General features: G+C 41.6%; 1 protein-coding gene across 2 annotated transcripts in view; it reads right to left on the bottom strand.

The window, feature by feature from the left end:
• The window catches only part of LOC308067198 (annexin A2), a 67,811-nt gene that overhangs the window by 21,217 nt on the left and 20,768 nt on the right, over positions 1-25,826 (bottom strand). Inside the window, exons 12-15 of one of the 2 annotated variants that reach the window (XM_080395619.1) lie at positions 24,583-24,667; positions 24,438-24,488; positions 23,095-23,353; positions 2,346-2,405 (exon numbers count right to left, since the gene is read on the bottom strand). In XM_080395619.1, coding sequence (XP_080251745.1) covers positions 2,346-2,405; positions 23,095-23,353; positions 24,438-24,488; positions 24,583-24,667 — 455 coding nt within the window. Of the gene's footprint in view, positions 1-2,345; positions 2,406-6,696; positions 6,807-23,094; positions 23,354-24,437; positions 24,489-24,582; positions 24,668-25,826 lie in introns of those variants that run through there. The other variant, XM_080395618.1, reaches the window with a different exon arrangement.

Here is a 25,826-nt window from a genome sequence, read left to right as displayed (position 1 = left end):
AGGAAGCGCCATGTACGTATTTATACCCAGGAAAGACAGAAACCTTCTGTTGGCTGCTCTACCAGTCAATGGACCATCTTCAAATTCAGCACCCACCAAAATTATGCTTTAGCCTCTCAGGTGACTGTCTTGGCTACTTCAGTGGAGTAGACAAAGTCTTACCAGGGTGATTATTGTGCTTATGAAAAACAGCCATTTAAACTCCAGACTATATGGTCTCAAAGCACTCCGGTACACTACAGTATGGCAGTACTGGTAATTTATGTTTTCCAACTGACATTCCATTTAGTTCAATACAAAATTTTCCAGGATGGGGCAGTAAAAGTCCAGCTAGTACGTAACTGCACAAGCAGCCTGGACCAGACTAAAGCAGAGAAAGATTTTTATTTTCTCCCCACATATCTAGTGTGCTTCAAAGGTCCTCCAACTGGTCTGTTTCCTGTGAGCTTGATGAATTCAGTCCTACTGGGAAGAGCAGAACGTGAGGGAGAAGCATATATCATTAACAGGAAAGTTGAGGAGGCTTAATTGCTTCTAAAAAACCCAGGACCTTTTCAAGATATCTTCATCTCAGTATTGCCTGTCCTCAAAAAGCTCATCAGTCGGGTTTGAAAATTGAGTAAGTTGACATCATCCAGCAAGTAACCTATAAATTGTTGACTAAAATATAGGCTTCCAATCCCGAGTGCAAACATGGAGCATATGATGAAGCATAACAGTACGATCTTTGTTACAGAATCTTTCTATACTCTCTTGTGGAGACTGCAAGCATAGGTTAACTGCAGCTCATCTCCCTGCCCTCCTTAAAGAAGAAGATAACACCACGCTGAAGCAAGCAGGCAGGTTTCTTCACCTTGAAACACATCAGTCACTATACCGCTGATACCAAATGCACAGATGCACACGACAGGACTTGAGTTCAGCTGTTTCAATATTGAAATTATCAAAATATTGAAATATGAAATATGTCTCAATATTAAACATGTTTTATTGAGAAAAATGGCTGGCTGAAGCACGGTGTTTAACATCAGTTAGTTTGCTGAATCATTACTTAGAGGAACTGGGCAAATCCTTTATGTAAATGAGCTACTCAGTAATTCTAGTTTCCAACTTAAGATCTACGGAACAAACCAGCTGCCTGGTATTTCGTACACTCTATGGCAGGATTTCTGATGAAAATGCTGGCATGGAACAGTATTCAAATGTGACTTTTGCAACTACTCACAAGCATTACGGAAGAAACATTTCTGCCCTTGAGAACAGATTGCTCAAATATTATTCCAGAAGTAATCTTCTGCTGAAACAAACACAGCCAAGAAGTCTGAAGAGCTGACTGCTTTTGCAGTACAAAATCAGGTTTGCTACTTACCTATAGTGCGTTAGCCAGGTCTTTGCAACAGCCATTTCACAAAGATCATATGGTATAATTTATTTTGCAAGAATTAATAAAAATAGGCAATAAGTTTGTTTGCACTGATCTCAAATCTGGAGTTACTGACTATAGAATTTAAAAGTATAGCAAGTTTATAAGCAACATGATGAAATAATGCATGGACAGGATTCACTTCCTCTTCAGTGACAGTCACAGAACCACAAATTCCTGACATGATATCCTGACACTACACTGGTAACCCTACCATCCAGTGTTGCAACATAAGAAAACACACAAAGAGGCTGTGGCTTTCTGGTGTTTCAATACAACTATCAAGCGAGTGCAGATGTGGTAGAAAATACGCAATCAAACCCAAGGTTCTTTACACTTTTCAAAACAGCAAATGAGAAAAGAAGTTTGAGAAAAATAATTTTTTGGAAGAGGCAGTTTGGGTTTGGTGACAACCAGTACAGGAATAAGATCCCCAATATTTTTATTCCAATTAAGTAATGTTCTCCATTTTTACTTGGGGGGGGGGGGGGGGGGGGGGGGGGGGGAAGTAAAAGAAAAGAAAACTCAGGAGGTGTCAGCAAACCCAAACACACTTCCGTCTTCTCCTATCATGCTTAACTCACTTGTTCCTTGGGACCACAGATGCAAACCAGACATGCTGTTTGTCCTGTGATCTCTTTCATGTGGCCCAGCATATGAATATTGTTCATGCTGCTGGCCAGTTGGAAGGACTGTCATTAAATCTGGTGACCTCATATAACTATGGTTTACAACTGCTTTGTGGCTGAAAACTGATCGCTGCCGACTAGGTTCTTAGTCAATGTAAGTTTGGGTAGAAAAGATGTGGGGAATCCTGTAAACTGTACAGGTCAGTACAATTGTTGGTAGAGAGCACTGCGAAAGAAACAAGATGTGGCATTTAAGTAAAATAAACTTTTCTTGTTTAGATAGTAATACTTACATCTCCTTCAAGGCTGAGCTTGCTTAAAATTTCGTGGACAGTAGACATCTTGAAAGAGTGCTGGAGGAAGAGGAAAGAACAAACCACAAGTAGACTTAAATATGCTTACAATTACATAGCAGATTTAAAGGGTTTTAAGCCACACCACCATTAGTAGTGCAACAGTGAGAGGTCTTCATTCTATTGTAAAATAAGAATTTATCTTATTATACCCATTTCTTCTGCATTTTAAATTCTTAAACTAAGGAACTGGAGAATCTCTACCTTAGAAACAGAATCAATTAAGCCTGCAACTTAGTACCAGGAAAACTGTTAGCAACGTTATAGTCCAGTCCAGTCCAAAGCCAAAAAGCAGCAACAAGCGGTAGCATTTAAATCAGATGCTGAATTCCTCAAGTACTCATGGAATACATTGAAACTATTTATATTCATGCAGTTATATTATAAAACCATAATGCTGTTCAATCTTTAATCCTGGACATAGGCCACAAATGCCTCAAGTATCATATAGTTTTGTAGTGGCTCCTCAGTAATAAGAATCACAGGACAAGCTACAAACACTAACATGCTTGTCAGATACTAGCTAACAAGGACTCTTCTAAAACGACAGCTCCAGAAGTAAGAGCCACTGAGGCAAGATAATCAGTATCATTGCTCCATTGCCTGAACCTACATAACATCTTGCTAATGCGTTTAAAGAAAAACAGGGAAACCCCAGCCCTAAGACAGATCGCACACACTGCAGAAACGAACACGGATGTGATATGCTGGTGTTTCAATGCCCTGCCTTTCTTCAACTCTGGTTTGTGGCCAGGGAAGTTTGCTATTATTACTGCTTTACTGGAAGGGTCTCCCAACTAAGGAGGAAATTTTTTCCAAAGGTTAAAAACCAGAGGCACTATTGAAGAGGCTTGATGCATTCCCACAACTCTACTCTCAAATTCCTCCACTTGAAGGGACAGACATTGCCACTCACATTACCTTCTCATCATCCAGGTTGGCACCTGCAGAAAACATTATTTTTCCTGTTGAAATTAAAGCTTGTTTCTCAGGAACTCTACAATCAAGCTGTAGAGAGCATTAGCAAATAAGGAAAAGAGTTGGCTTGATGAGAGGTAGGAGACAAAGGACAGGAACACCTGAGTTAGTGACATTCCACTGACAGATAACTGATCCTGGAACCCAGGCTGAGCCTCGCAGGGTGCCACTCCCTTCACTCCCATACCGATCCCAGTTCCCCCAGCCCAGCTTCCAGGCACTGTGCCCTCCAAGCCAACTCCCAGCTATGGTGCAGCCAGGCCTGGGTATGTTCTTTCAAGTGGTTTTCAGATTCTTTTTTTATCCTCCATCAGTCACACCACTGATGGCATTGGGGCTTTCTCAGGCAAGCGGTACTAGCCACCCAGGCAAATCTCCCAGACAAACCACACTCCACTCAACGATCAATCTGAAACCAAGAGCTCAGAAAACCAGCAAGGAGTTTGAAATAGTTTCTTAATATTGGAGATCTGAAACACATATTTGTATTTTGTTTTAGCTCCTGTAAATCTCCTGCACCAAGAGAAAAAGCAGAGAAATGCTGACTTTTGCCAGATATAGCAAGCAATATGAGACTGAAATGCAGAAACAGTTACACGGCTTTTGTGGCATAACTGCTGTAACCGGCCCTTTCCTCACCTAGAATACAGAAAGCAAGCCTTTCATCTTCTGAAGCAACCTAGGTGTAAGTAACAAAAGCAACTTTCCGTCAAGGAAAAATTAAGAACCCAGGGGAGGAAAAATAAAAGAGAATGAAAATCGCAGCCATGCATCAACTAATTTGAGAATAAATCCTTTTCAGAGCAAAAATTCAACCCGGCCCTTTAAGAACAGGCTGCAGAAGTGGTAATAAGCTGCTACCTGCTATTGGCACCATTAACCATGATGGTTAGAGGGACGATATGTTACTGAGTTATGAAATTCTCAATGTTTACTCTTAATAAAATGAAGTGCCTAGCAACGAGCCCTTTTGTACTCCACAAGCATTACAACCGATACCAGAGATGAGCAACTGAGGTCCTTCCGTCTTGCTTGACACAAAGAACTAAAAACCACCAGTGAAAGCTGAAGCAAAGCAACTGCAGTGTAATCTTTCACAAAACAATCACGGAACAGCTTTTTGCAAGACTGCCATTTCTAAATCAATTTAAAACCACACTGAATCAGGCTTGTTGGAACAAAAAACTTGAACAAAGTCCAGGAACAGAACTAACACACCCTCACGTAGAGCTGGAACTGGGAGGTTCCCATCATCAGCACACAATGCTATAGCAACTGACCGCCCATCAGCAGCAAGCTGGCTAAAGAAAAAAATGGGAGTTTTTGCAAGAATTCTTCCAGAGAAATATCTTTACTCAGAGAACACACACATCTCTTGTCACACCCTGCTTTGAAAGACACTCATATTTGAGGACAGACTCACTGTTCTCTGATGGACTCATTTAATCTGATGCCGTTTTGACAAGTTCTGGTGAGTTTGAACATGTAAAGAGAAAATACTTGCACTAACTTGTTTTTACTTACACTGGAAAAGATTCAACTTCTACCTTCCAGCTGTAAACTAATACTTCAATACCTTAAGGCGAGTTTCTACAACCGGTTTACCTCCTAAATCCACATTACCTAATCCTGAATCACAATGTCTCAAAGAGATAGCATCTGTTTCCACCTGGACTCCCCCCCCAGCAATCACTGGTTTGCCAGTCTGTTGCTGTACTGGGCCTAGTGTACACGCAGCTCCTTACCCCCAGAGCTGCCTGCTGGCAGGAGAGCCTGTTTAAAAACAGCCCCGTATCTTGGTTCCCAGAGGCAGCTCACTTATATTACAGCAGGAAAGACCCGTGTGATCCATGGAAAAAAAAAGTGTCAGGTATGCACAAACAACCACATTGCTCAATAAGCAGAGTTAGCATTTTAAGAAGCACTTATTATACTCCTGCAGACAGAGACTGAGCAAAGGGTGTTCCCAAACATCGGAGCCCAGGAATCCCCAGAATGAGAGAATGGAAACTGTTTCACTTGGAGCACGTTTGGGTCAGGTCCAAAAACTTGCTCCAAAAACCAGGGCAAGGCAACAGAGGAGATAAGGGAAAGCAAGGAAGATCCACAATATCTGCTGTAAATGAAATAAGGACAAAAAAATCATTAATTTATATACAATGCTAAGCACAGGTACAAATGAGCCAGCCTGCATCTCCCCAGATCACTTGATAAGGTTTAGCAGATCACCTAAAGCCACTACTTGGAGGAAAAAAAAAACCCAAACTTTAAAGAAAAGGATTTCAAAACCCACTAAACTACACTACCACAAACATGCTTTAACCATTGGCTTCCACAGACACTGCTAACAAGCCAGGAGATACTTTGTTCCAGGAAGGTACTGGGCATATCAAAAATTAAGGGCTTTTATTTCTAGAATTCAAGCTATTCTCACTTCTGAGACTTCACAGAAAAACACCTTTTTTTTTTTTTTTTTTTTTTTTTTTTTTTTAAAATCAAGGCAAATAATTCCATACATTAGCTAATGGGAACTATACTCACTAGGGCTGCTCATGACAACTAGCTCCACCAACAAAAGCCACACGTCGGGAGGGATCGCTCAGGGCATGGGGGTTCCAAAAGGTTTTTTCACCCTTGACCCGTGTGTCAGTGCCTACGCGCCCCTGAGCGGGTGCAGCGTGTGAACACGAGCGCAGGAACGACTCACACCGAGCGGGGCCGGAGCTGTCGGTGCGAGAACACGGCTCACTGCTGCGTGGCCCTGCAATCATCACCCCTCTCCCAGGGAGGGGCATCCCCCTGCCCCGCCCGGCCCCTCGCTGCGGGGCCCAGCCGGCGCACAGTGCCGGTTGCGGGATCCTGACGGGCTGCGGGGTCCCGGCGGGGTGGCAGAGCCGTGCCCGTGGGGGGCCGCGCAGGGCCCGCTGCGCTCCCGGGGCCGGCCGGGCCGGGGGCTCCGGGCTGGGAGCGAACTTGCAGCGTTCCCGTTAGTCGGGCTGCGCCCCGGCGCACCATAGCGAGGACGAGAGAAGCGCAACAGGGGCCGGCGGAGCTGGGGGCCGGTTCCCCTTCCTGCCGCCGCCGCCACACCCGCAGCGCCGGCGGGGAGGCCCGCCCGTGGGGCCGCCGCCCGGAGGGAGCCCGGCGGAGCAGCCGCGGGTGGGTACAGCCGCGGGCAGGGCAGGGGAGGCAGGGGAGGCAGGCAGTCGCGCCCAGCCACCGGCCCACTATTCCTCCCGCCCGGGTTGCGCCCCCCGCCCGGCCCCCGGTGCTGCGCCTCCCGCTCCGGGCCGGGCCGCCCGGCGGGACTCACCTGGCCGGGGCGGGCTGGGCGGCTCCGGCGGCGGCTGCGGCGGCTGGGCCCTGCGGCGGCCCGGGCGGGGTTTTGTAGGGCCGGGCGGGCCCTCCCCTCCCCGGCGCCCCCCCGGCCCGGCGCTGACTCAGCCGGCCGCGCCCGCCTCCCGAGCAGGGAGGGGAGCGGGACGGGGTGGGCGAGGGCAGGGCCGCAGCAGATTCCCCCTCCGCATCCGCGTCCCGCAGGGCGCCGTCCCCGGGGGGCTCCGGGGCAGCGCCCGGGGGTGCGGGGCTCAGCCCTCGGCCCCAGCTCCGCCCGCCCCGCAGACGGGAGGGAGGCGACGGGGCCCCCGCACCCCTCGGGACCTTGCGCTGCCGCCGGGGCTCCCCGGAGCGGCCGGGGCCGGCCCCCCCCCGGCAGGGCTGCCCCTCCCGCTCGGGCTCACCCCAGCCAGACCCTCCGCGGCGGCCGGCGCTCGGCAACGAGCTCCCCGCGGCAAGGAGCGGCGCCCGCCCCCGACAGCCCGGGACACCCCTGCGCCCCGCCGCCAGCCCCGGAGCGGGGGGACCCCGCTGCTGCGCTCCCGGCCCCGGCGTCGAGCGAGCAAGACACGGTTAAAATGTACTCGCAAAGGAGCTGCAAGTGGATCGCTCCAGGTGACTGTTTCACTGCAACAGTGTGGCTAAGTTACCGGGGGTCGGCCTCGACTAAAGCAAGCACTCCCCTTCCCGATCCGTGCCGTTATTCCTGTCATTTAACTGTGGGACTCTGTCCCCCGCAGGTGAACACATTGCAGTAGCCCTTTCAGCAGCATGTTGTCACCCAGTGGTTATTCTACAAAGAGGTATTTGCCTCTGCTATAACGGGTTTTGCAGGCACAGACAGGGCTGTTGTGGCAGGCAAAGAGGGCAAAAAACATAACCGATTTGGCCAGGCACATAAAACCAGCGGTGGCAGGAGCAGGCAGCACAAGGGACACAGGAACGAGCCGAGACACAAAAGTAATTGCCAGGATGAAACAAGGTCAGAGATACAGAAAGGGAGAAATACTAAGAAATACTACACTAGATTGGAACACAGAGGCAACGGAGCAGGCTGGTAAACTGATCATTGCAGAAGGTGAAAATAACATTAATAGGCCTTTTCTGAATAAATGATAGTGACACGAAGGGGACGACCATAGGAAAAGGCCTATCACCGAACAGCCTTTTGTCAGAGAAGAAAACCAGTGCCAGTATTGCATTAGCTTGACACGTTACCTTTCTTTTTGGCAAGGCCACTGGGGTTATTTCTCTGGGTATTAATGAACCTGTCTTTAAGAATTAATCCCTGGGTATCCCACTGCAACTAGTGTCTGTTGCTAGCAGTTAAACAGATAATTTCCCCCTGCTTTTCAAGTTTCTTGGGAAAAAGAATCAGTAGTGGCTTGGAAAGGTGATTCACAGATCACAAACACATTCCTAGAAGTCACAGCCATCCTGTACTGCAGTCTCGTTAAGGACTTTAGGGGTAAGCATGAGCAAAAGCCGGACACAGCCAATGTGCCTATCATGGATGCAGTTCCTCAGGGACAGTTCTTTTACCTCTCTCTCTTGTCAAACATTCTTAAAGCAAAAGCAGAAAAGCATAACCACAACAGCCTCAGCTGAAAAAAAGAAGTATTTCCACATATGCAATGTATTGCTAACATGCAACATACATGTTGCATTCTTGTATAAGATCTGCTGAGCCACATATTAATTAATTCACAGATGAGCACATCACTCTCTTAACCGAAGGCCCATTTACCTTTCAGTCCTTCACTACAGCTTGTTTCAATGACACTACTCTTCCCATTTTCTTAGAAAATTGTTCTCTTTTTAGTAACTCAATACTTAGAATTTGAAGTAGCTCATATATCGCCAACATTAATTTTGGTTACCTAGATTTTCATATAAACAGTCCGCAAAAGCTCTGCTATCAAGCAGACTATTATCATTACAGCCACAGTAACTGCAGCATAAAAAGATTTCCCAGCAATTCCAACAGCTTCAGAAATGTTGTCTCCAATATCCAACTTAATAATCAATTATTCAACCTCAGAATCACACATTCACCTCGTTTAGAACAGACAGCAGCCTTTCTGAACTTACACAAGCTTCAGGGACTTTTGAAGAGATTTCAAAGGAAAAAAGACTGACAATAGGAAACAAAAGCAATCAGAGCCATGAAGACACAAGCATCATATTCAAACATATTATGAATTCCCTCATTTGCTCTCCGCTTATGTAGGTCAACTGACATCAAAAGCACTTGCACCAGCTGGGGAATCCAAGTTGTATGAACCGCAGAAAACACATTAACACTTTTGGCAGAACAACCAACCATCCCCTCGTACCAAGGCCTGGTGACTCTGCCCATGGAAATACCATACATCCTTCATACCTTTAAGAAAAAAATGCAAAACCAGCCAGCTGAAGGCAGCAGTCAGACTGTACAAAAAGGAAAGACTTCACTTATATGCCAAACAGGGAAAGGAAATTGATTCAGTGGAGGAACAGCAGCCAAATGCCTGAATCACTTTTTCAAATGAGATACAAGCTTGTAAGTCACATGGGTTATTCCTGAAGATTTACCCAAAGCTCGGAGGGTTTGTACAGCACCTATCACAAGGGGTTCTGGTCCACGACCACTGCTCCTGAGCACTACATTGAAGTAACTACTGTCAGCATTAGGCTGGATAAAAGGCTAGAACAAGGTCTGCACTTAGGGCAAGCCCAGTGCCTCACTGTGCCTGCCTCACAGATGATGTACTGGAAGAAACATGCTACAACTAGCCTGCAAGTAAGGCAGTGCCAAGAAAGGTTCTCAGTTGTGTTCACACCGCTTACCACCCGCACCCCCTTAAAACATCTGCATAGAAGGTCATATTCCAAGTAACAGGCAACTCCTTCAGCTACCTGCTGGTGATCTCCGGCTTCCTGCATGCTGACCACAGCAATCAGAGTGCATTTTTGTTGACTGGAGCTCCCCAGAGTCCTGCTGATGGAAACCCAAACGTCACTGTGCTAACTGCTCATTCCTCCCTTCCGCCGGCTCACTGTGACTATGGTTCATCCTATACCCTACGGACACGCTGTAGGTGCGTTTATTCCACCCTCTCAGACTCAGTGACATTACCACTGCTAACTCCCCCATTGTTTTGTTACTGTTTAATATAGTTTGATAATTTCCCCCCCCCTCCTTCTTTCAATTCAATATACCATTGTCTGCCACCTCACCACCACCTTTAACTTTTCTTGTCATTATCTCCTTCTTATGTTACACTACTGGAGGTTTGACGTGCTTAACTTGAACATTCAATTTAAGTTCCCTCCTGACCCAGGCTTTACCTCTGGAATAACATTAGTGCATATGGGCTCACTCCGGCTCTCAATAGATTTTTCTCTCCCTTCTGTCTGATTGCTTGGCTCCTTCGTCTGCATAGATCTTAGTCATACTCTTTCAGGATGCTGTCTATAAAGAATCAAAGAGTTACAAAGGCCATAATTATATCAATATGTATTGCCTCTTTAAACTTTTTTCTTCAATATAAAAAAAAAAAAAAATCAGGACAAACGACTTTCTGGTTTAGGTGTGGCTGAGCCTCTACGTAATGTTGCCTCCCTGGAATGTGTTATGTTGCAAGAGGATAATATAAATTCCATTCTTATTAACATATTGATGGGGCAGACCTCTGGGTATTATTTTTGCACTTTGATTATCTGGTCTAATTTGGGAACCGCCATGATACAAATACATGCAGATTTTTGTTAAGAGTAATCACACGTTATACAGAAAGCTAAGTCTAACTTTAAAGTTACGCAAGTTGGGCTCCCACGGTAACAACTTGGCAAGTTATGATGCCAATGGCTATACAAGAAAGGAGGAAGGACTCCAGAGAGCACACCTAGGCTGCACTAGTAAAACTCTAAACACTGGAAGTGTTAAACTTGTTTTGGGTTTGGGTTTTTTTTTGGAAGGGGGGTGGCAGGGGCAAATGCAATGCCTTTCATTAACATCCATAATGATTTACTCTAAATTTTACAGAACTGTAATTCCAGTGTATGATTTTTTGAAAAATAGATTGAATACCAGAATACCAATGCCATCTTTCAACTAACACAGTACCAGAGGACCAGAAATCTTGTTAGGTAATACCTAACCACCAAAGCCCTCGGATCAATTCTGTTCTGCAAAATCTCTTTCCTACAATGCATGCACATTCCTGCACAAATGTTACTCTCCACTCAGAATTTCATTTACTTGAAATAATCCCTTTTAAAGAGCTAGACTTATCTCTGGAATGATCTTGTGCGTTAGCCAGGTCTCTAATATTTTGTTACATGTGTATTTTACAAATGAAGCGTTATAATAGCTAAGGTAGGTGGCATGTGCTAGTTCAGTCTGGGTACAGAGAGGCAGTATGCTTCTGAATACGCAATCCAGGCTAGAAACTGGACACCTGGGCAGTATGGCTCCCAGTCTTGTGGTTTGCTGTGATGTTAGGTTGCTGCCTTCTCACTGATCAGGTCCTGGCTTTCGACTGTTAACTCTTCAGGGCAAAGACTAAGGATTGCATCCACTAAAGAAAATGTTAAACGACATAAATCACTCCATCAACATACAGGAATAAATCAGATTCGCCAAACTGCTTCCAATGTATTTTCATCTGTTTCATACAAAGTCCAAGTTACATGAAAGCTGATGTAACCTTGTTTAAGGGATCTATTTTAGCAATTGCTGCAACTGACGAAGACGTGACAGGCATTATGTTCTACAGTTACTTCCTATGCAGAATCTCTAAGCACTTGACGCATTATGTTAGAACCTGACAGCAGATACTTTTCATGGCAAGTAAAAATCTACCTCCCTCTTCCACCAGATGGCTGCACCTTGCATGTCATTTACAAAAGTCTCCTCTTACATCCTGATACTGGCTTATCACTGGATTTGTCTTCAGCTACTTCTTGACTCTTTCTGCAAATCTCTGCTGTCAGTATCCCTCCTCTGCTACATTCATGCATGTCTGACCATAACCTTAGTTTAAACTCTCTCTTTTCAAAGATTTCCCTCATTACCAATGTAAATAACACCATCACCCTCTTCCTTTTATCTCACAATCTCAGTGGATCCTTTCACTCTAACCCCATGAGCACACAGAGCTTCCCTCCACAAAGAACCAGATGCCTGGGTGATTTGGGATCCAAATCAAGACAAGAGAGTAACGAAGCAAAATATTAGCTAAGACTACTTACAGGACTCAGTCAGAAAGAAACTCGTTTAACTATGCGCAAAAGCTAATAATAAGCAAGCTCTCTTAGGGCACATGTACAGCCTAATTAGTCACTACCAATTGCCAAATCCCAAAAAGTTTGAGTCACCATGGTGGAAGTCCATTGCACTGGCTGTTGGCTGTTAACAGAGAACAACACGGAACCATCCAGGCTCTCTCCAGATACTCAGAAGGTAGCAAGATCCTTTGTTACACTCACCTAGCCAACACAGGTAACAACATGGGCCAGCAACTTCAAAGGTGCAGTAGGCTTGTTCCCCTCATGACTTAGCCCATGCTATTGCATCTTCTTTCCTCCTGTGTGGCATACTAACTAGAGTAAGTCAGAGAGGTACACGCATTCAGGTGACACCGAGATTCAATGAGGTATATGCATCACGAACAAATGGTAAACCAGCAATTCAGACACGTGTACCACAGAACAGAAAACTCCCTCCTCTGGCATACATTCATCATGAGCATTAGTAGCTTCTGGGGTTCGATTTGATTTTTAAACTAAACTGTGAATCGCTAGCATTTTGGTTTTTCAGTGTGACCCACAAAAGTAATCATTCAGTGTGTGACTAAGAGACGTTGCCTGGATACACACATAAACAGAAATGAAACACACTTGCCAAATTCCTTGTACTGGTATTGGCGGCCTGAGTACACTCTGCATCTTTACATTGAATGAAACAGTCACAGGATATACAAACAGTCACTATGTGTGTAACCATGTTTCAGTGAAATGCCTCAGTCCCTCAGGGGCTTCCCAATGCCCTGCTTGATAGCCAGCAGCTGCCTTTTTATCCTAGGATCATGCAATCTGAGGCAAAACAAGGCCTGTAAAGCATTGTCAGACATTAAAGGATGTGAATTTACTTTCTGTTTTCAGGTTATCATGAACACTTTCAAGCTCAGTTTAATCTACTCAGGATTGGAGAGTTTCAATTCCATCTGAATCTAGATACCATGCTGTCTTTGGTCCTATATACATGAACAGGTTAAAAAGACATTTCAAACCCATTATGATGATTTCAGCTTTCCAATAATATCAGCTAAGTGCTGCTAGCATAAACAGACTACCATTATATATTATAGCATTAAGAGAGATTTAGAACCCATTTAGATGGCACAGTGCTTAAAACGATCACAGCTGCCAGCTCTACAATAACGCTACCCAGACTGCCACCACACAATGTAGGAAATATTAGCAATACATGTCGGAGCTCCTGACATCATCCAGAGCAGACCAGCATGAATAGTGACTAGTTTGGTTTGTCTTCCCAAAGGACAGAAACAGCTATAAAAGATGGAAGCTGGCAAAAGTCCTCAGGGAATTTTTCCGAGGAAGAGTGTTAAAAAGTTTCATGTAACGCAAAGTCTGTTCTGCTTCATTGTTTCCCATTATTATGTGCTTTTTCCACTTTAGTGACTCAGAACACAAACAGCCCCGTGGTTTGGATTAAGCTCCTGGCCTCTGCCAAAGCGCAGGGGAGGCTGTCACACCTTAAATATATCCCTGAGAATCCTGGGGAATAACTCTGACAGTTTCAAGGAATCTAATTAAGCACCATCTAAACTTACTCTGAAAATTCTTAAAACAGCAGGTTCCTACAGCAAATCTGCAGGCTGGTAACTGCATACTGCAAAAAGTATCCCCTTTTTACTTACCATTGTGCCACCTCCAAAACGGCCCATGAAAATGAATTTAAAAATCACTTACAGAATACAGTTCGCTGACAGAAATCAGCATATTATTACTACAGCTGTAATATTTCAATTAAAATCAATGATTCTGTAAAATAGCAGGGAAGTTTATTTTAAAACATAGCAACCCATTTTAGTACAAAATAACACAAAAGACTTGTGATCTTGAGTTAAGTTCTTACATGACCTGAACTTCATTATCTAATCCAGCTCAGCTGAGGTACTAGCTGGGGAACAAATGATGTCTTGCAACTCAAAGGAATGTCACAAATTCTTGATTAAATGTGACTGTCTATGCTGATGTTTTTTTGCTCTTTCATAGTAGTGGCATCTCATAGCTTTAGATAAAAAATCAGGCAAAGTAACTTGACTTCAAAAAAGTTGTTGCTTGAGTGAAAAGCAAAGGCTGTTATGAAGAAATTTGTTTCTGCCAGGCAGGCTAAGACTCGCTTTTCCAGGTCTGAAGCACAGGTTTGAATTCTAAAACCAGAGATCGCTTCCTTGAACGAATCTGAGAAATACATTAAAAGCCTATTGTTTCAGCATGAAGGCGCACATGTAACGCTTAATGTTTTCATTAACGTTTGCTTTCAAATAAGCCTTCAGTAAACGGTTCTACTTGACCAAGATAACTTTCACTGCTGTGTCCTGCACACTAGTAGCTATTGCTCACGCAGGGAAGCAGTCTAACCTTTAAGCAGGTGAAACAGAAGACTGTAGTGCTAACACAACTACAGATAATTTTCAAACAGCTCCTCAACACTAAGGTTTATTTTCCTAACGCTACTATCACCCAGGAAGTCATTGATACAACAATGAGCAAGCACCACAGAGTGTATAGAATAACCCAGTTCAAAACAGCCGAGGGAAGGAGTGGAAGCCTAGCTGACTGATCAGCAAGAACAGACACGCAGAGACAGGTGGCTGTTGACCTTCCTGGGGAGACAGAAGCTGGACCAAAGAAAACCTTCAGGAGGGTTTTGCCAGTATAGAAAGCTAGAACCCAACATTTAAGCCACAGCCTGACACAGATGTACACACACACTGAGTAGCATGAAACCATAGATACTTAAACCCAAAGAAATTTATACAATATTTTATCTTCTCAGTTTATCTCTTTGGTAGAAAACCTGTAAATGGAAAACAACACACACATTTGATAAATATGATGTTGTGTGCAGTATCTTCCCTGAAGAAGGCAGGAAACAAACTTATTTATGCATGCATCTGCATACAGATTTACTGCTTGTTGTTAAACAACAAAAAAAGCAGCAGCCTGTAGTGACAGGTTTGTTGACCCACAAGTTTATTTTTCTCCAGACAGAACGCCAGTGTCAGTACAATATTCTTTCCAGGTTTCTTAACACAATGTGCTTTTGGATTAAGTAAGATTAAATAAGTCTGTCTAATCAATCTTACTGTGCATTCTGCTTAGGTTAGGCACAAAGAAGCCAAAGAATTTAACAAGTGCTCACATCAGAGTTTAACTTGGAAATGACTACAAAATCTGTTCAAAGCAGCACGTGCAGCTATGCAGTAATTATATTTCCTTTTTATTACTTTTGCTAATTAACAAAGAAGATCCAGTGAGTTGCACAAGACTGTCCTGTCAATCAAGGGAACAGTACTGCACAAACACAGTGCTGGAAGTGTTAAGTACAAGGTTCTGAAATAAACCGGGTTTGACTGCCAACGTCGCTTTTAACACGGCAATGCAACCTGCTCAGCAGAGGGGACAAGAAGCAATGGGGTTCTGACAGCTACCTCCTTCCCTCTTTTTTAAGCTCAAATTTGACTAGACTACTAAAATATTTGTTGAAGTGCTCTGTCTGCCAGGCAGTAGAGCCCACACTAGACAGATTGACAAGTACTTGTTTCAGTAGGAATTTTTCTGCATTCTTCCTGATTTTTTTTAATTTTATTTTGATTTGCTTGTGCAAAGATTTGGTAGGTGGAGCTTCTGAGCGTAGTGAAACAGAAGTTGCAGCAGGCCTGGCACAGGATGGCACTCATGCCGTTCACTCAAGTATGGGATAAACAATTTTAAAAGTCCACATTAAGGTAAGAGCCATGACAGACTTGAATTATTTTCAAAGTTGCATCGTTACTCCAAATCTGATTTTCAGTGATGAAATGAAGTTCCAAATAAATATTCTCATTTTGTTCATAAATGCTTTCTAAATAGTTTCTGAAAAATACACTACAACTCAAAGTTGTTTTCTGGCATTAAGAAGGAAATTGAATTTGTGATATATAATAGAGCAATGTATCTTTGAAAACATTTTAATGCAATAATTCTGGCATGGAGTAATGGAATTTGAATCTGCAAACAAAACTTAAAATTTTATTTTTCTGCAGAGATTCTTAACAGCACTGGAAAAAAAGCCAAGATACTTTTAGCAGAGAAATGTATCAGTGGCAGTACTTCTGGGAAGGACTGTACCTGTGCTTGTAAGAAAAGCCGTATCTTCTTAAGAAAGGAGCTGCTATGTAACTTCTCAGAGAAGCATCTGAGAAAGTTATACGTTCCATCAGACTTCGATGGGGGGGGGGGGGGGGGAGAGACGGAAAATGCCCCAATTCCTTCTACTACTAGAGCTGAAAGCAGCTGAAATGGACACCAGCACCAAACATTCTGAAAGACCATGTCTGAACTGATTTTTAATATTCTTTTGGTGACCAGCTGCTACTTAAAATACAGGGCAAGCAAATTAGAAGCAGAAGTAGTACCTCTTCGAATGGTTCAGTGTCTGCTACTGAACTTCACTGCATGGGTTGGACAGGCACTTGCAGCTCCCACCTGCCAGCACAGGAACGGATGTCTGGTCACTTGGTCCCAGCTCTCTGTGCTTCCAGCTGCTAGGCGACATCAGAAGACAGAGAAAAAGCCATAACAAATCTATTCCTAACATAATTTTACAAGGGCAGTGTCTATTGTATCCCCAAAAGGTTCTGCAGTCAGAGGAGGTGAAGAGGTTTAGTCAGTCACATATGGGAACGAAAGCAGTTTGTAAGCGGTTCAACAGTGCCAATAAAATTTGAACACACTTATTACTGCAGAAATAAAGAAAAAATAGATTTTACAACTAATAGCCCATTGCACTTATTCATGCCAATACAAAGAACTGAAAGTTCCATGGCTTTGCATATATGTCAACCAGTAACCTCCAATGCCAGGTAAGAATTCCCCCTCTAGTCCTCTAAAACTAACTTCCAACTGCCCGAGCACGATGCAAAGCTATCTATACCTCCAAACACACACCAGTAAACAGGGAGAACTGGATTCAGTATCAGTGACCTTGTACAGCACGGAAAACCACATGTTCTCAGAGGGCTTCTTCCATTTTTAGTGGTTGGTGGCTCAAAGCTGAACTAGCAACGGAGTTGGTCATGAACAGAGCTGCTCAGGGGTTCACAGTAGGTCCAGTACTCCTCAGTATCCTTATCAGTCACATGGATAATAAGATGGAATCATTTTTCACCAAGTTTGCAGATGACACCAAATGGGGAGAAGAGGTAGGTAGAGTGGACAGATGAGCCAGTATTCAGAGAGACTTGGACAGCCTGCACAATGGGGCTGATGGGAACTGCGTGAGACTTTGCAAAGATAAAGTCCTACACCCAGCATGAAATAATCCCAAGCAGCAGGACAGGCTGCTCCATCAGCGCTGGACTACAAACATCCGCACCGAAAAGCTGAGAGAACAGAGAGATCCCTGTGAAATCACTCTGACCAATTCTCCAGCACTTAAGAGCTCCCTGTTCTGAAAGACAGGACAGCACATGCTTCCCCCTTTACAACCAGGTAAATCTGCATAAAGAAAATAAAAACTAACGAGGGAAAAATATAATCATAAGATTCTCAGACTGGGTAAGTTATGTCTGACCAGGCACTCCAAATACATGTGTAAAAGATATTCTTACAATACAGAGTGACAAAGTAGTAATTACATTTTAAAAAAGCCACATAAATTGCAATGTAAATGCACACAATCCATTCCAAATGCAGAGCTGAAGACTGAAATTACAGGACTGTGAAATCTGTGACATTTTCCCCCTAAAATCAGTGGATTAAGGCAATAAAAAAGATCAGCGTTCGTTATCTGTAAAACACCAGTTACCTGGAGAGCAAGATCCAGGCCCCTTCATTCTCCTCCAGCTGTAGTTTCCTGCTTCCACAGCTTTACAATCTGTGTTACATTTAGGAATTTACAATTTGGTGGCATCACAACAGTCAGGCTTCCCTGTATTCCTTCGTTCTCCACAGCTAACCCTCCCTTCAGGACCAGTCTATATAGAACCAGTCTATATAGAACCAGTGATCCAGCAACTAATATCAAGCTCATTTTTTGGCTTTACTGAAACCTTTTTTACCACATTATTTTGTGTAGACATTTTCTTTGTTTCAGATTTCAGACGTTACTGCCCAAAACAAACAGGCTAACCTTTCTCCTTTATTCAAACTCCTTTAAATAGGATTTTACTTTAGATGCAAATATAAATGGTGTATACTTTGGTTCTCTCACTCCTACACAAGTGAACAAAACTGGAGTCTTTCAAACAACCAACTCATCTTAGAGCAAATTACTTCAGTGCCATTTAATGCAAAAGAGAACAGTCAAACAAAATGTAACAGTGAATTAAAAAGCCATCACAGATTCCCTACCTACTGAAACAGATAAGAAACTACAATTAGCATACTAGTAGAATACTACTGTAGTGTAATAGTATACTATGAAGAGAAAGATGCAAGTCTTCTAGGCATAGAGAGATATGGGCAAATAGACCAAACATTTTTAACATATGAAACTGCATCAAGAAACTAAATTCCATACAAGTCTGGCAAAAGGTTTTGTGTATACAAACTGAATGCTGCTTTGAATTCCCCCCACATGCTTAGTTATCTGGCAAAAAATGACTCATAGCTAAAATGTGACTATTATGAGAGGTCACTAAGTGCATTTGGGATTTCGAATCAGAACTAGCTGTAATTCACAAACAGCTCTACAACAGTTAGACCTGTGATTAGCGTTATCACTGCAGCTATAAGGCAGTGGCCAAAAAAGGATTAAACTGAATAATACTATAAATAGCGCTAACAGTGTGTGTGTGAGGGAAATATCAGAAAATGCTTTCAATTTCACATAGAAAGGTTTTTAATATACCTCCATTGTTTAAGCCTGCTTTAAAAAAAACTGTCTTCAGGATTTTATAAACAGGTATGCTCCAGTTAACAATTTAAATAGTTTACTTTTATGACATTAGAATCTCTCATGTCAAGCCCATGAGCAGAAGAATGCTTGATCAGATGTGTGTACTTGGTATCTTTAGTCTGAACAAAAGACTTGGAAGAATATCTTTAAGGCCTTTGTTTTTTGTGTTAGCAGTTTAAGCACACATACAAACAGCTCTCCAGAACACGTTCCAAACAAAAATTGCCTCAGACATTTTTAAATAGTTGTGTTTGAAAGGAAAAAATGGGAAAGATTTTATTGGAGTAATTCTTGTAGCTTTCAAGAATTCATGCACTCTTCTAACAATATTCTTAATAAAGGAAAATATAGGCAGAAATCCAGAAAACGCAAAACAAAAGTGATGATACAGAATGTAATTTTCAACTCTCAATTTCAAGGATTGTTTCTGCTGAAATTCTGTTTGATGAAACACTAAAAGCCTGTCCCATAAAACAGCTGTAATGCAAAGCAATCTTCCCTCACAAGCAGTCACGTTAGTTACCAAAACACCACAGAATACAATGCATTTACATACTAACATTCAAAACTGCCATTTTACCACACAACTGATATTCGCTAGGAAACTGCACGTCATCCCATTGCCTGGCCTTTTCACAGATGTAAGTATTATCTTTTCCTAACTTCACCGTGTCAGTTGGGCTCTAAATCTCAAGCAAACTGCTGGTGTACAGCATAGTCTGGTTGGGTTTCTGGGATGATGACGAAGGCCCTGATCCTATCACTTGCTCCTCCAGGCAAACCTTAATACCTCAGGTAAGCACTAGTGCATATCAGTGTGCAATTTAATAGATTTAGGCTGTGGCCATTCAGTAATACAGTGAATGACTGCTACATTCATTTTTGAAGTAATGCCAGAATCCAAACAATTTCTGGAAATGTTTTTGGGGAAGCATAAAAATACATATTTTAACTATTTAGCTGTACTTGTAAGTTTCCTAGTGCAAATTTATGGCTCTTACTATTCAAATAAACACACTTTTGTTCCCCAAACCTCATTCGTTACATCATCCTAAGAAGAACATGTATTTTTGTAAGTAATTTAAGATCTGGCATATACTGTGCATTGAAACAATTCAGTAATTAAATCCAAGTTGTTTCCCTTCTGCACATTACACAAAATAAAATACAATTTAAAAATATGTCAGAATAAAAATCTGTAGTGATTCTGGAAGAATTCAGAAAGCTGAAAAATTATTTTTCTTGTTGTTATGCAATATCAGATATTACCATCAACCACTGCTTCATTCTTCAAACCGTAGTTTTTCTACAAAAATGAGACCAACAGAAGATACTTCTGTCCCCTAACCTCAGCTGCAGGCACTCGCTTTTTCCCCCCTCTGACTGAATCTGAAATTTGCACTTGAAATATGCCCACTGAGGTAAGAAAGGGTTAAAGGTTTACAGAATGTTTCAGCTATGGAGCCATTTCCCCTGCCAGCTGTTCCAGCTCCTTTGAAGCTGCAAGAAAGCCTCAGATTTTTTGTTAGTCTTGTCCTTCTCCAGGCCATACTTATCACAGCACGGTTCAGCTATTTCTACTTCAGCTGCATTTTGTTGTACTTCCGTTTCCACTTTTTCTTCATCATTCTTTGTTTGCAGTAATTCTTCTTCAGCTTCTTTGTAGCCACACCTTCATTTCTAACAGGCTTAGCTGGATTGCCTTTTGTTTCCATAGCTACTGGATTCCCCTCGCTGGGTGTGTCAGACCATCCCTTCGCCCCAGTCATCTACACACATATGGGGAGAGAATAAAAAAAAAAAACCAACACAAGAAAACAAACAAACTAGAATTAACAATCTTAAATCTGCATTAAGCACAAACATAGACAATTACCTTCCAAGAACTGCCTTCTACTGCTTGCCATTCAGCCAGACTCAGAGGCCACATCTGGACTGGTGACAGGCACAGCTGCTCTTCCTGCCACCAGCGGGATCTGACCAGCCCTGCCTCTTTCTTGCCGATGTGCCTGAATTCCCTTTCTGGCAGACACCAAAGTGCATGAGGTAATCTGGAACAGAACCACAACTATTTTGCCCTCATATGAAGTCAGGATGTGGCTAAAATATGTAACTAGGCCTGAAAAGCATCCCAGAGTTCACTCAGCCAGGCACAGTTCGCATGTGGCTTTTACACAAGTAAATCATGCTGAAGAAAAATTAAAAGTAAGAAAAATTTCTTAAAGTGTTGTACTACCTGTTCAAAATGTTAGAGCTGAGACTGGATCTCTGAGAAATTTCTAAAGCACAATATGCATCACTTATTCACCAGCATAAATTACAAAGCAGGCTGGATTTCTAAGAAGCTTCCATAAAATTTCTATTAAAAGTTTCTTTAGATGAAGACAATTAGTTCTTCTTAAAATAAATTCTATTCTGTTTTAAAACCAGCAGCAACAAAACCCAAATGTTAGGCAGTATTAATTGCTACTAATTGATATCGGGAAGGAAGCTCACATTCAACATTTTATTTCTTTAGATTTAACTGCACTCTGAAAAAACTGCAGAACAAATGCTGTGTAAGGTTGTTCACATTCAGTAAAAAGGAGTAAGCCATCCACACAAAATTTTGTATTTATGTCTGAGACACAGAAACTGTGTTTTCCTAAATTAAGGTACTTCATGCCTCTAGACAAAAAAAAGCATACTATTTTTATTTTTTTATTTTTTTTTAGAAACAGTATTGCATATATATTGTCACAAATGTGTTGCTGTATAGAGAATGGCATACCAATGAGATTTAAGTTTCTGTATGCCTGGGAAGCCATCTGAATTGCGAGGGAAGTTTCCACAAAGGTGAAGGAGTTCAGAGCAACCAGAGACAGAGATCAACAGCAATTTGTCAGCCAGAGCTAGCATACTTTAGAGGGCCAAAAGGAAACCTCATTTTTGCTGCAGAGAATCACTGTTATCCCTACATGAGCTTGTTTAAAGTTACAACCAACCAAGAATGGATCCAAGATGCTCCACCCTAGCTGCTGAAATTAATAAATTAAGACACAAAAGATTTCAGAGTGGCATGAGGGGACTGAGGAGAGTATTTAAGCTTTCAGGAAAGGGTAACATCAGCTGGATTTCTGCACTGCCATATGATTATCCCACACCTAGTAATGTAGCTGATTTTGTGTGTGTGTGGCTGATTTGCATACAACCTCTCTTGTCTGCATGAGATTCGGGGTATCAAATATTAACAGTTGGGTGCTGACTGGCATCTCCACAGAGGAAGCATAATCTGGATCCCTCCCCGGCTACTTGTTTTCAGTAAGCAGGTTAGAAGTTAATATCTTAGGCCTCCAAAAGATATCAGTTTCTGCTGAAATAGCCTGAAAAGTTCAAGATCTGTGGGAAAGACAGACAGACAAATTGAGACAAAGATGGGACTGAAAAACCAGGAAACCAGGTTAAAAAGTTCCTTCCTGAAATTGATTGAAGAAAAGAAGTACATCAACAAAAAGTGCCACCACAGAGGCAAAATTAGAAAATTCTTATAAATGCAAATATTTTATGTTTCAGCTGTAATGCAAGCCTCTAAATTACAAAGCATTTAATTAAGCCAAATGCTCCACACTTTTTGCTGTTGAAAAGTATTAATAGCTCACATTAAAAATAAAAAAATGCATTTTGAAAGAATTTTGCCACAAACTGGAGGAGGAAGTGTATTATTATTTTTAATAAACCCAACACAATGTATCAGTGAATTGCAATAAACTGCAATACAGGCTCAATGGAATAGACCTTGACGGCAGAATTCACCTTAACTGATTTTACCTGTTTACAGTTGTGCTAATAATTTTTATTCCTGTAGTCATTTGAAAGAAAAATGACAACTCTATACCATGACTCCAACAATCTACTTAAGAGGCTCATCCTGTTGTGGAGATGCATCTTACAAAATATTCCATTTCTCTCTGTTAACAGCACAGTAAGCTTAAACATTGTTTTTTCCATACTGTAATGTTTAAAGGGAGGTGAGATGAAGCTCATCCAAAATATTAATCAGGAAAAAGGTATTCCCATTCTTGGTAGTGGGTCCAGAACGCTAAAGGGTCTCTCTGACCCCCAAAGATGACAGATAAATATACTAGCTATATATCCGAGAGACTGAAACCCAAGATTATTTTAAAGCTGCTCATCTGCTTTTCCATCAAGTGTAATACTGACCTTCTGTTTCCACATGGCTTCCTGAGGTGCAGGTGGAAAGGTGCATGGAACTCTTCCATGATTCATGTGATAGGGCAAAGGGAGGCTGGGATCTAGTGGCACCCATGGGACTGAAAGAGTGGCAGGTACAGTAGGCAGATCACAGTGAGCTTTATGTAAGTTATATGATGCTCTCGTTGTCTTGTCAAAAGAACTCTTGTAGATTGCGACTGATGAATCTCCTGCAGCATGAGTCAATAAATAAGAGCCCTCCTGCAAACTAAAGAGATAAAGTTCAAAACAAAACAAAGACATTAAAATAATATATTTTGTTTCCTTTGATCAGGATAGCTACTAAGTTTTGAACGCAAAAGCAAAACATCTTTAGATACTTACTTATCAGTCCCTGTTTTATAAAAAGACTAGAGACAAAGCATGAATTAAATTGTAGTGATAAATACATACTAATTTATGCATTTATAATATATTCATAATGTACTAATTACCATCTGTGTACAGATTGTATGCATTCAACATAACATTGAAGCATACACTGAAAACCATCCATATTTGGCAATTCTTTAACCGGCGCCTTACAAAGCATAATGCATATATGGACACAGACACAAAAAACAGACGAGCTTTAAATACATACAGGATTAAACAGTTTTTCAGGAAGATAAATATCAACTGAACTGCCCATATCAAAAATCTCAGCCACAAAACACAAAGCTATAGAAATTATGAAGTGAAGGAAAAGTCTTCTGTAATTCAAATTAAGAGCCTTCACACACAGCGCAAGAAACTTGCTTCAGAAAAAAATTAAAAGATACTTGCAAACCAAAAGCCTTGAAGTAGCTAAAAAATACATGAAAGCAAGAGAAAGGTTGCGACATTGTACAGAAAAAGGCATATGCTCGTGTAAGTCAAGCTAAGCAGATCGGAACACAAACAGTATTAATTCTGCAAATTAAGCAAAAAGACTAACAAAACCCACATAAAATCTATATTACATACATATAATATTACATAATGCTTTATATTACACATACGTAAGATTACATAAAATAATACTACAACTCACTCCTGTGAACTGTTAATCATCTCAGATATGTTCAGCCTCCTCTCCTGAACAAGTGGTTCATAAACATCAAGTCCTTATTCTTTTGCATAATTTATACAAAACCTGTAATCCCAAGCACATTTTTACACCGTACTGCATTATACTATGCTAGACCTAAAGGAACCTGTAAAATAGTTCAGGTGTCTAAAGTAATAAAGATCAAAGAGCAGACAAGCATACAGAAGAAATAGGATGAGCTGGGTCACGTTGCAAATACAATGAATCAGAACAGAACACTTACTCGGACACTTTCTTCAAAATGTGATGAAGTATATTTAATGAATTTGCAGGCCTACAAAAAAAGAAAAAAAATACAAAAGGAGTAACCTGCAAGGCTTGTTAGGGTTTCACATTCATTGCTAAAATACCCTACTAAAAATACTCACTTAATCATTCCAAGTTTTTCTCTTAAAATTTCTGGAGAAATCTTTTCTAGCATAATAAGTTTTGATGTAAAAGCATCAATACGTCCTGAAAAATATGAATTTGATTAATACACAAAAAATAAAACAAATGCAAAAGCCTAATTTGCAAACTTAGTGGATTTTAAAAGGAATTTTACAGTGTAGAACAGTGAAAAGTATTTATCAATTTTGCACAATGTAAAATGTCTAGCTGCTTCAGTACAGACATCTGTATTTGGGCTGACTTTCTAAGTCAAGGAGATGCCCGTGATTCCAGCAAATCTTACGTCTTGCATGATGTCTGAGATCTACAACCTCATTTTGCCATTATCTCATCAGTTAGTTTGTATCTTCTCAAGTTCTTTTGATCCTTACCACTACGCCTCCTTACTAGACCCATCACGAATGTTCATCTTTTACAACAAATTTACTTTTGAGACCAAAATATTTGATATTCTGATATGTTAGACAATTGTATTATTTGATTTTCTGGGAATTCTGTACCTTTGTCTCTTGAATTCCCTGCCCCCCCCCCCCCAAAAAAAAAAAACCACAAAAAACAAAACCAAGAAAAACCCACCAACAAACCAACCCCAAACAAAACCCAAAACCATTTACAGTTCAGGCCTCGTTCATGGCAAATCATTAAAGACTACTTGTCTTTGACGTATCTAGGAGCAACGGTTCAAAGCTCTCTCCATTACGTTTTTAAAATAAAAGCTAACAAGAACAGTGTAGCCCACTTTTTCACTTGATAAGCAATAAAGATCATGAGCACATCTTGTACGCTGATGTTGTGACCATGTGTTACCTTCAGGTTCTCTCTCATGCTAAGGTTTTCTCAGAAATCTGTTCTACTCCAGCTCCCACAGGGAGGATGAGGAAAAGGCAGCATAATAAAATACGACCTACTCAGTGGAATTTACTGCCTTACTACAGTAAATGCCTCAATTGTACAGTTAAAACTGCTAAACCAAAGCACTTCACATTCCAAGCTAAACATTACTAGCAATTTGTTATGTGATGCGTAAGAACACCAAGTAAGAACTCTCATTTTAATAAATAAATAAATAAAAAAAGCACCAGGACAACTCATTTCTTTTAAACACTGTACATTTGTTACTTTTCTTGTTACTGGTATTTTGTGCAAGACTAAACATCTAGATTTAATATTCTGCATTGCTGACTAGAGGAAAAGGAACTCTGTCAAACCACCAACCCACAAC

The sequence above is a fragment of the Falco punctatus genome, assembly GCF_963210335.1.
Source record: "Falco punctatus genome assembly, chromosome: 7".
NCBI classification, from domain to species: domain Eukaryota; kingdom Metazoa; phylum Chordata; class Aves; order Falconiformes; family Falconidae; genus Falco; species Falco punctatus.
Note: the sequence above shows the minus strand (reverse complement) of the source record. Positions and strands in the feature narration are given on the sequence as shown.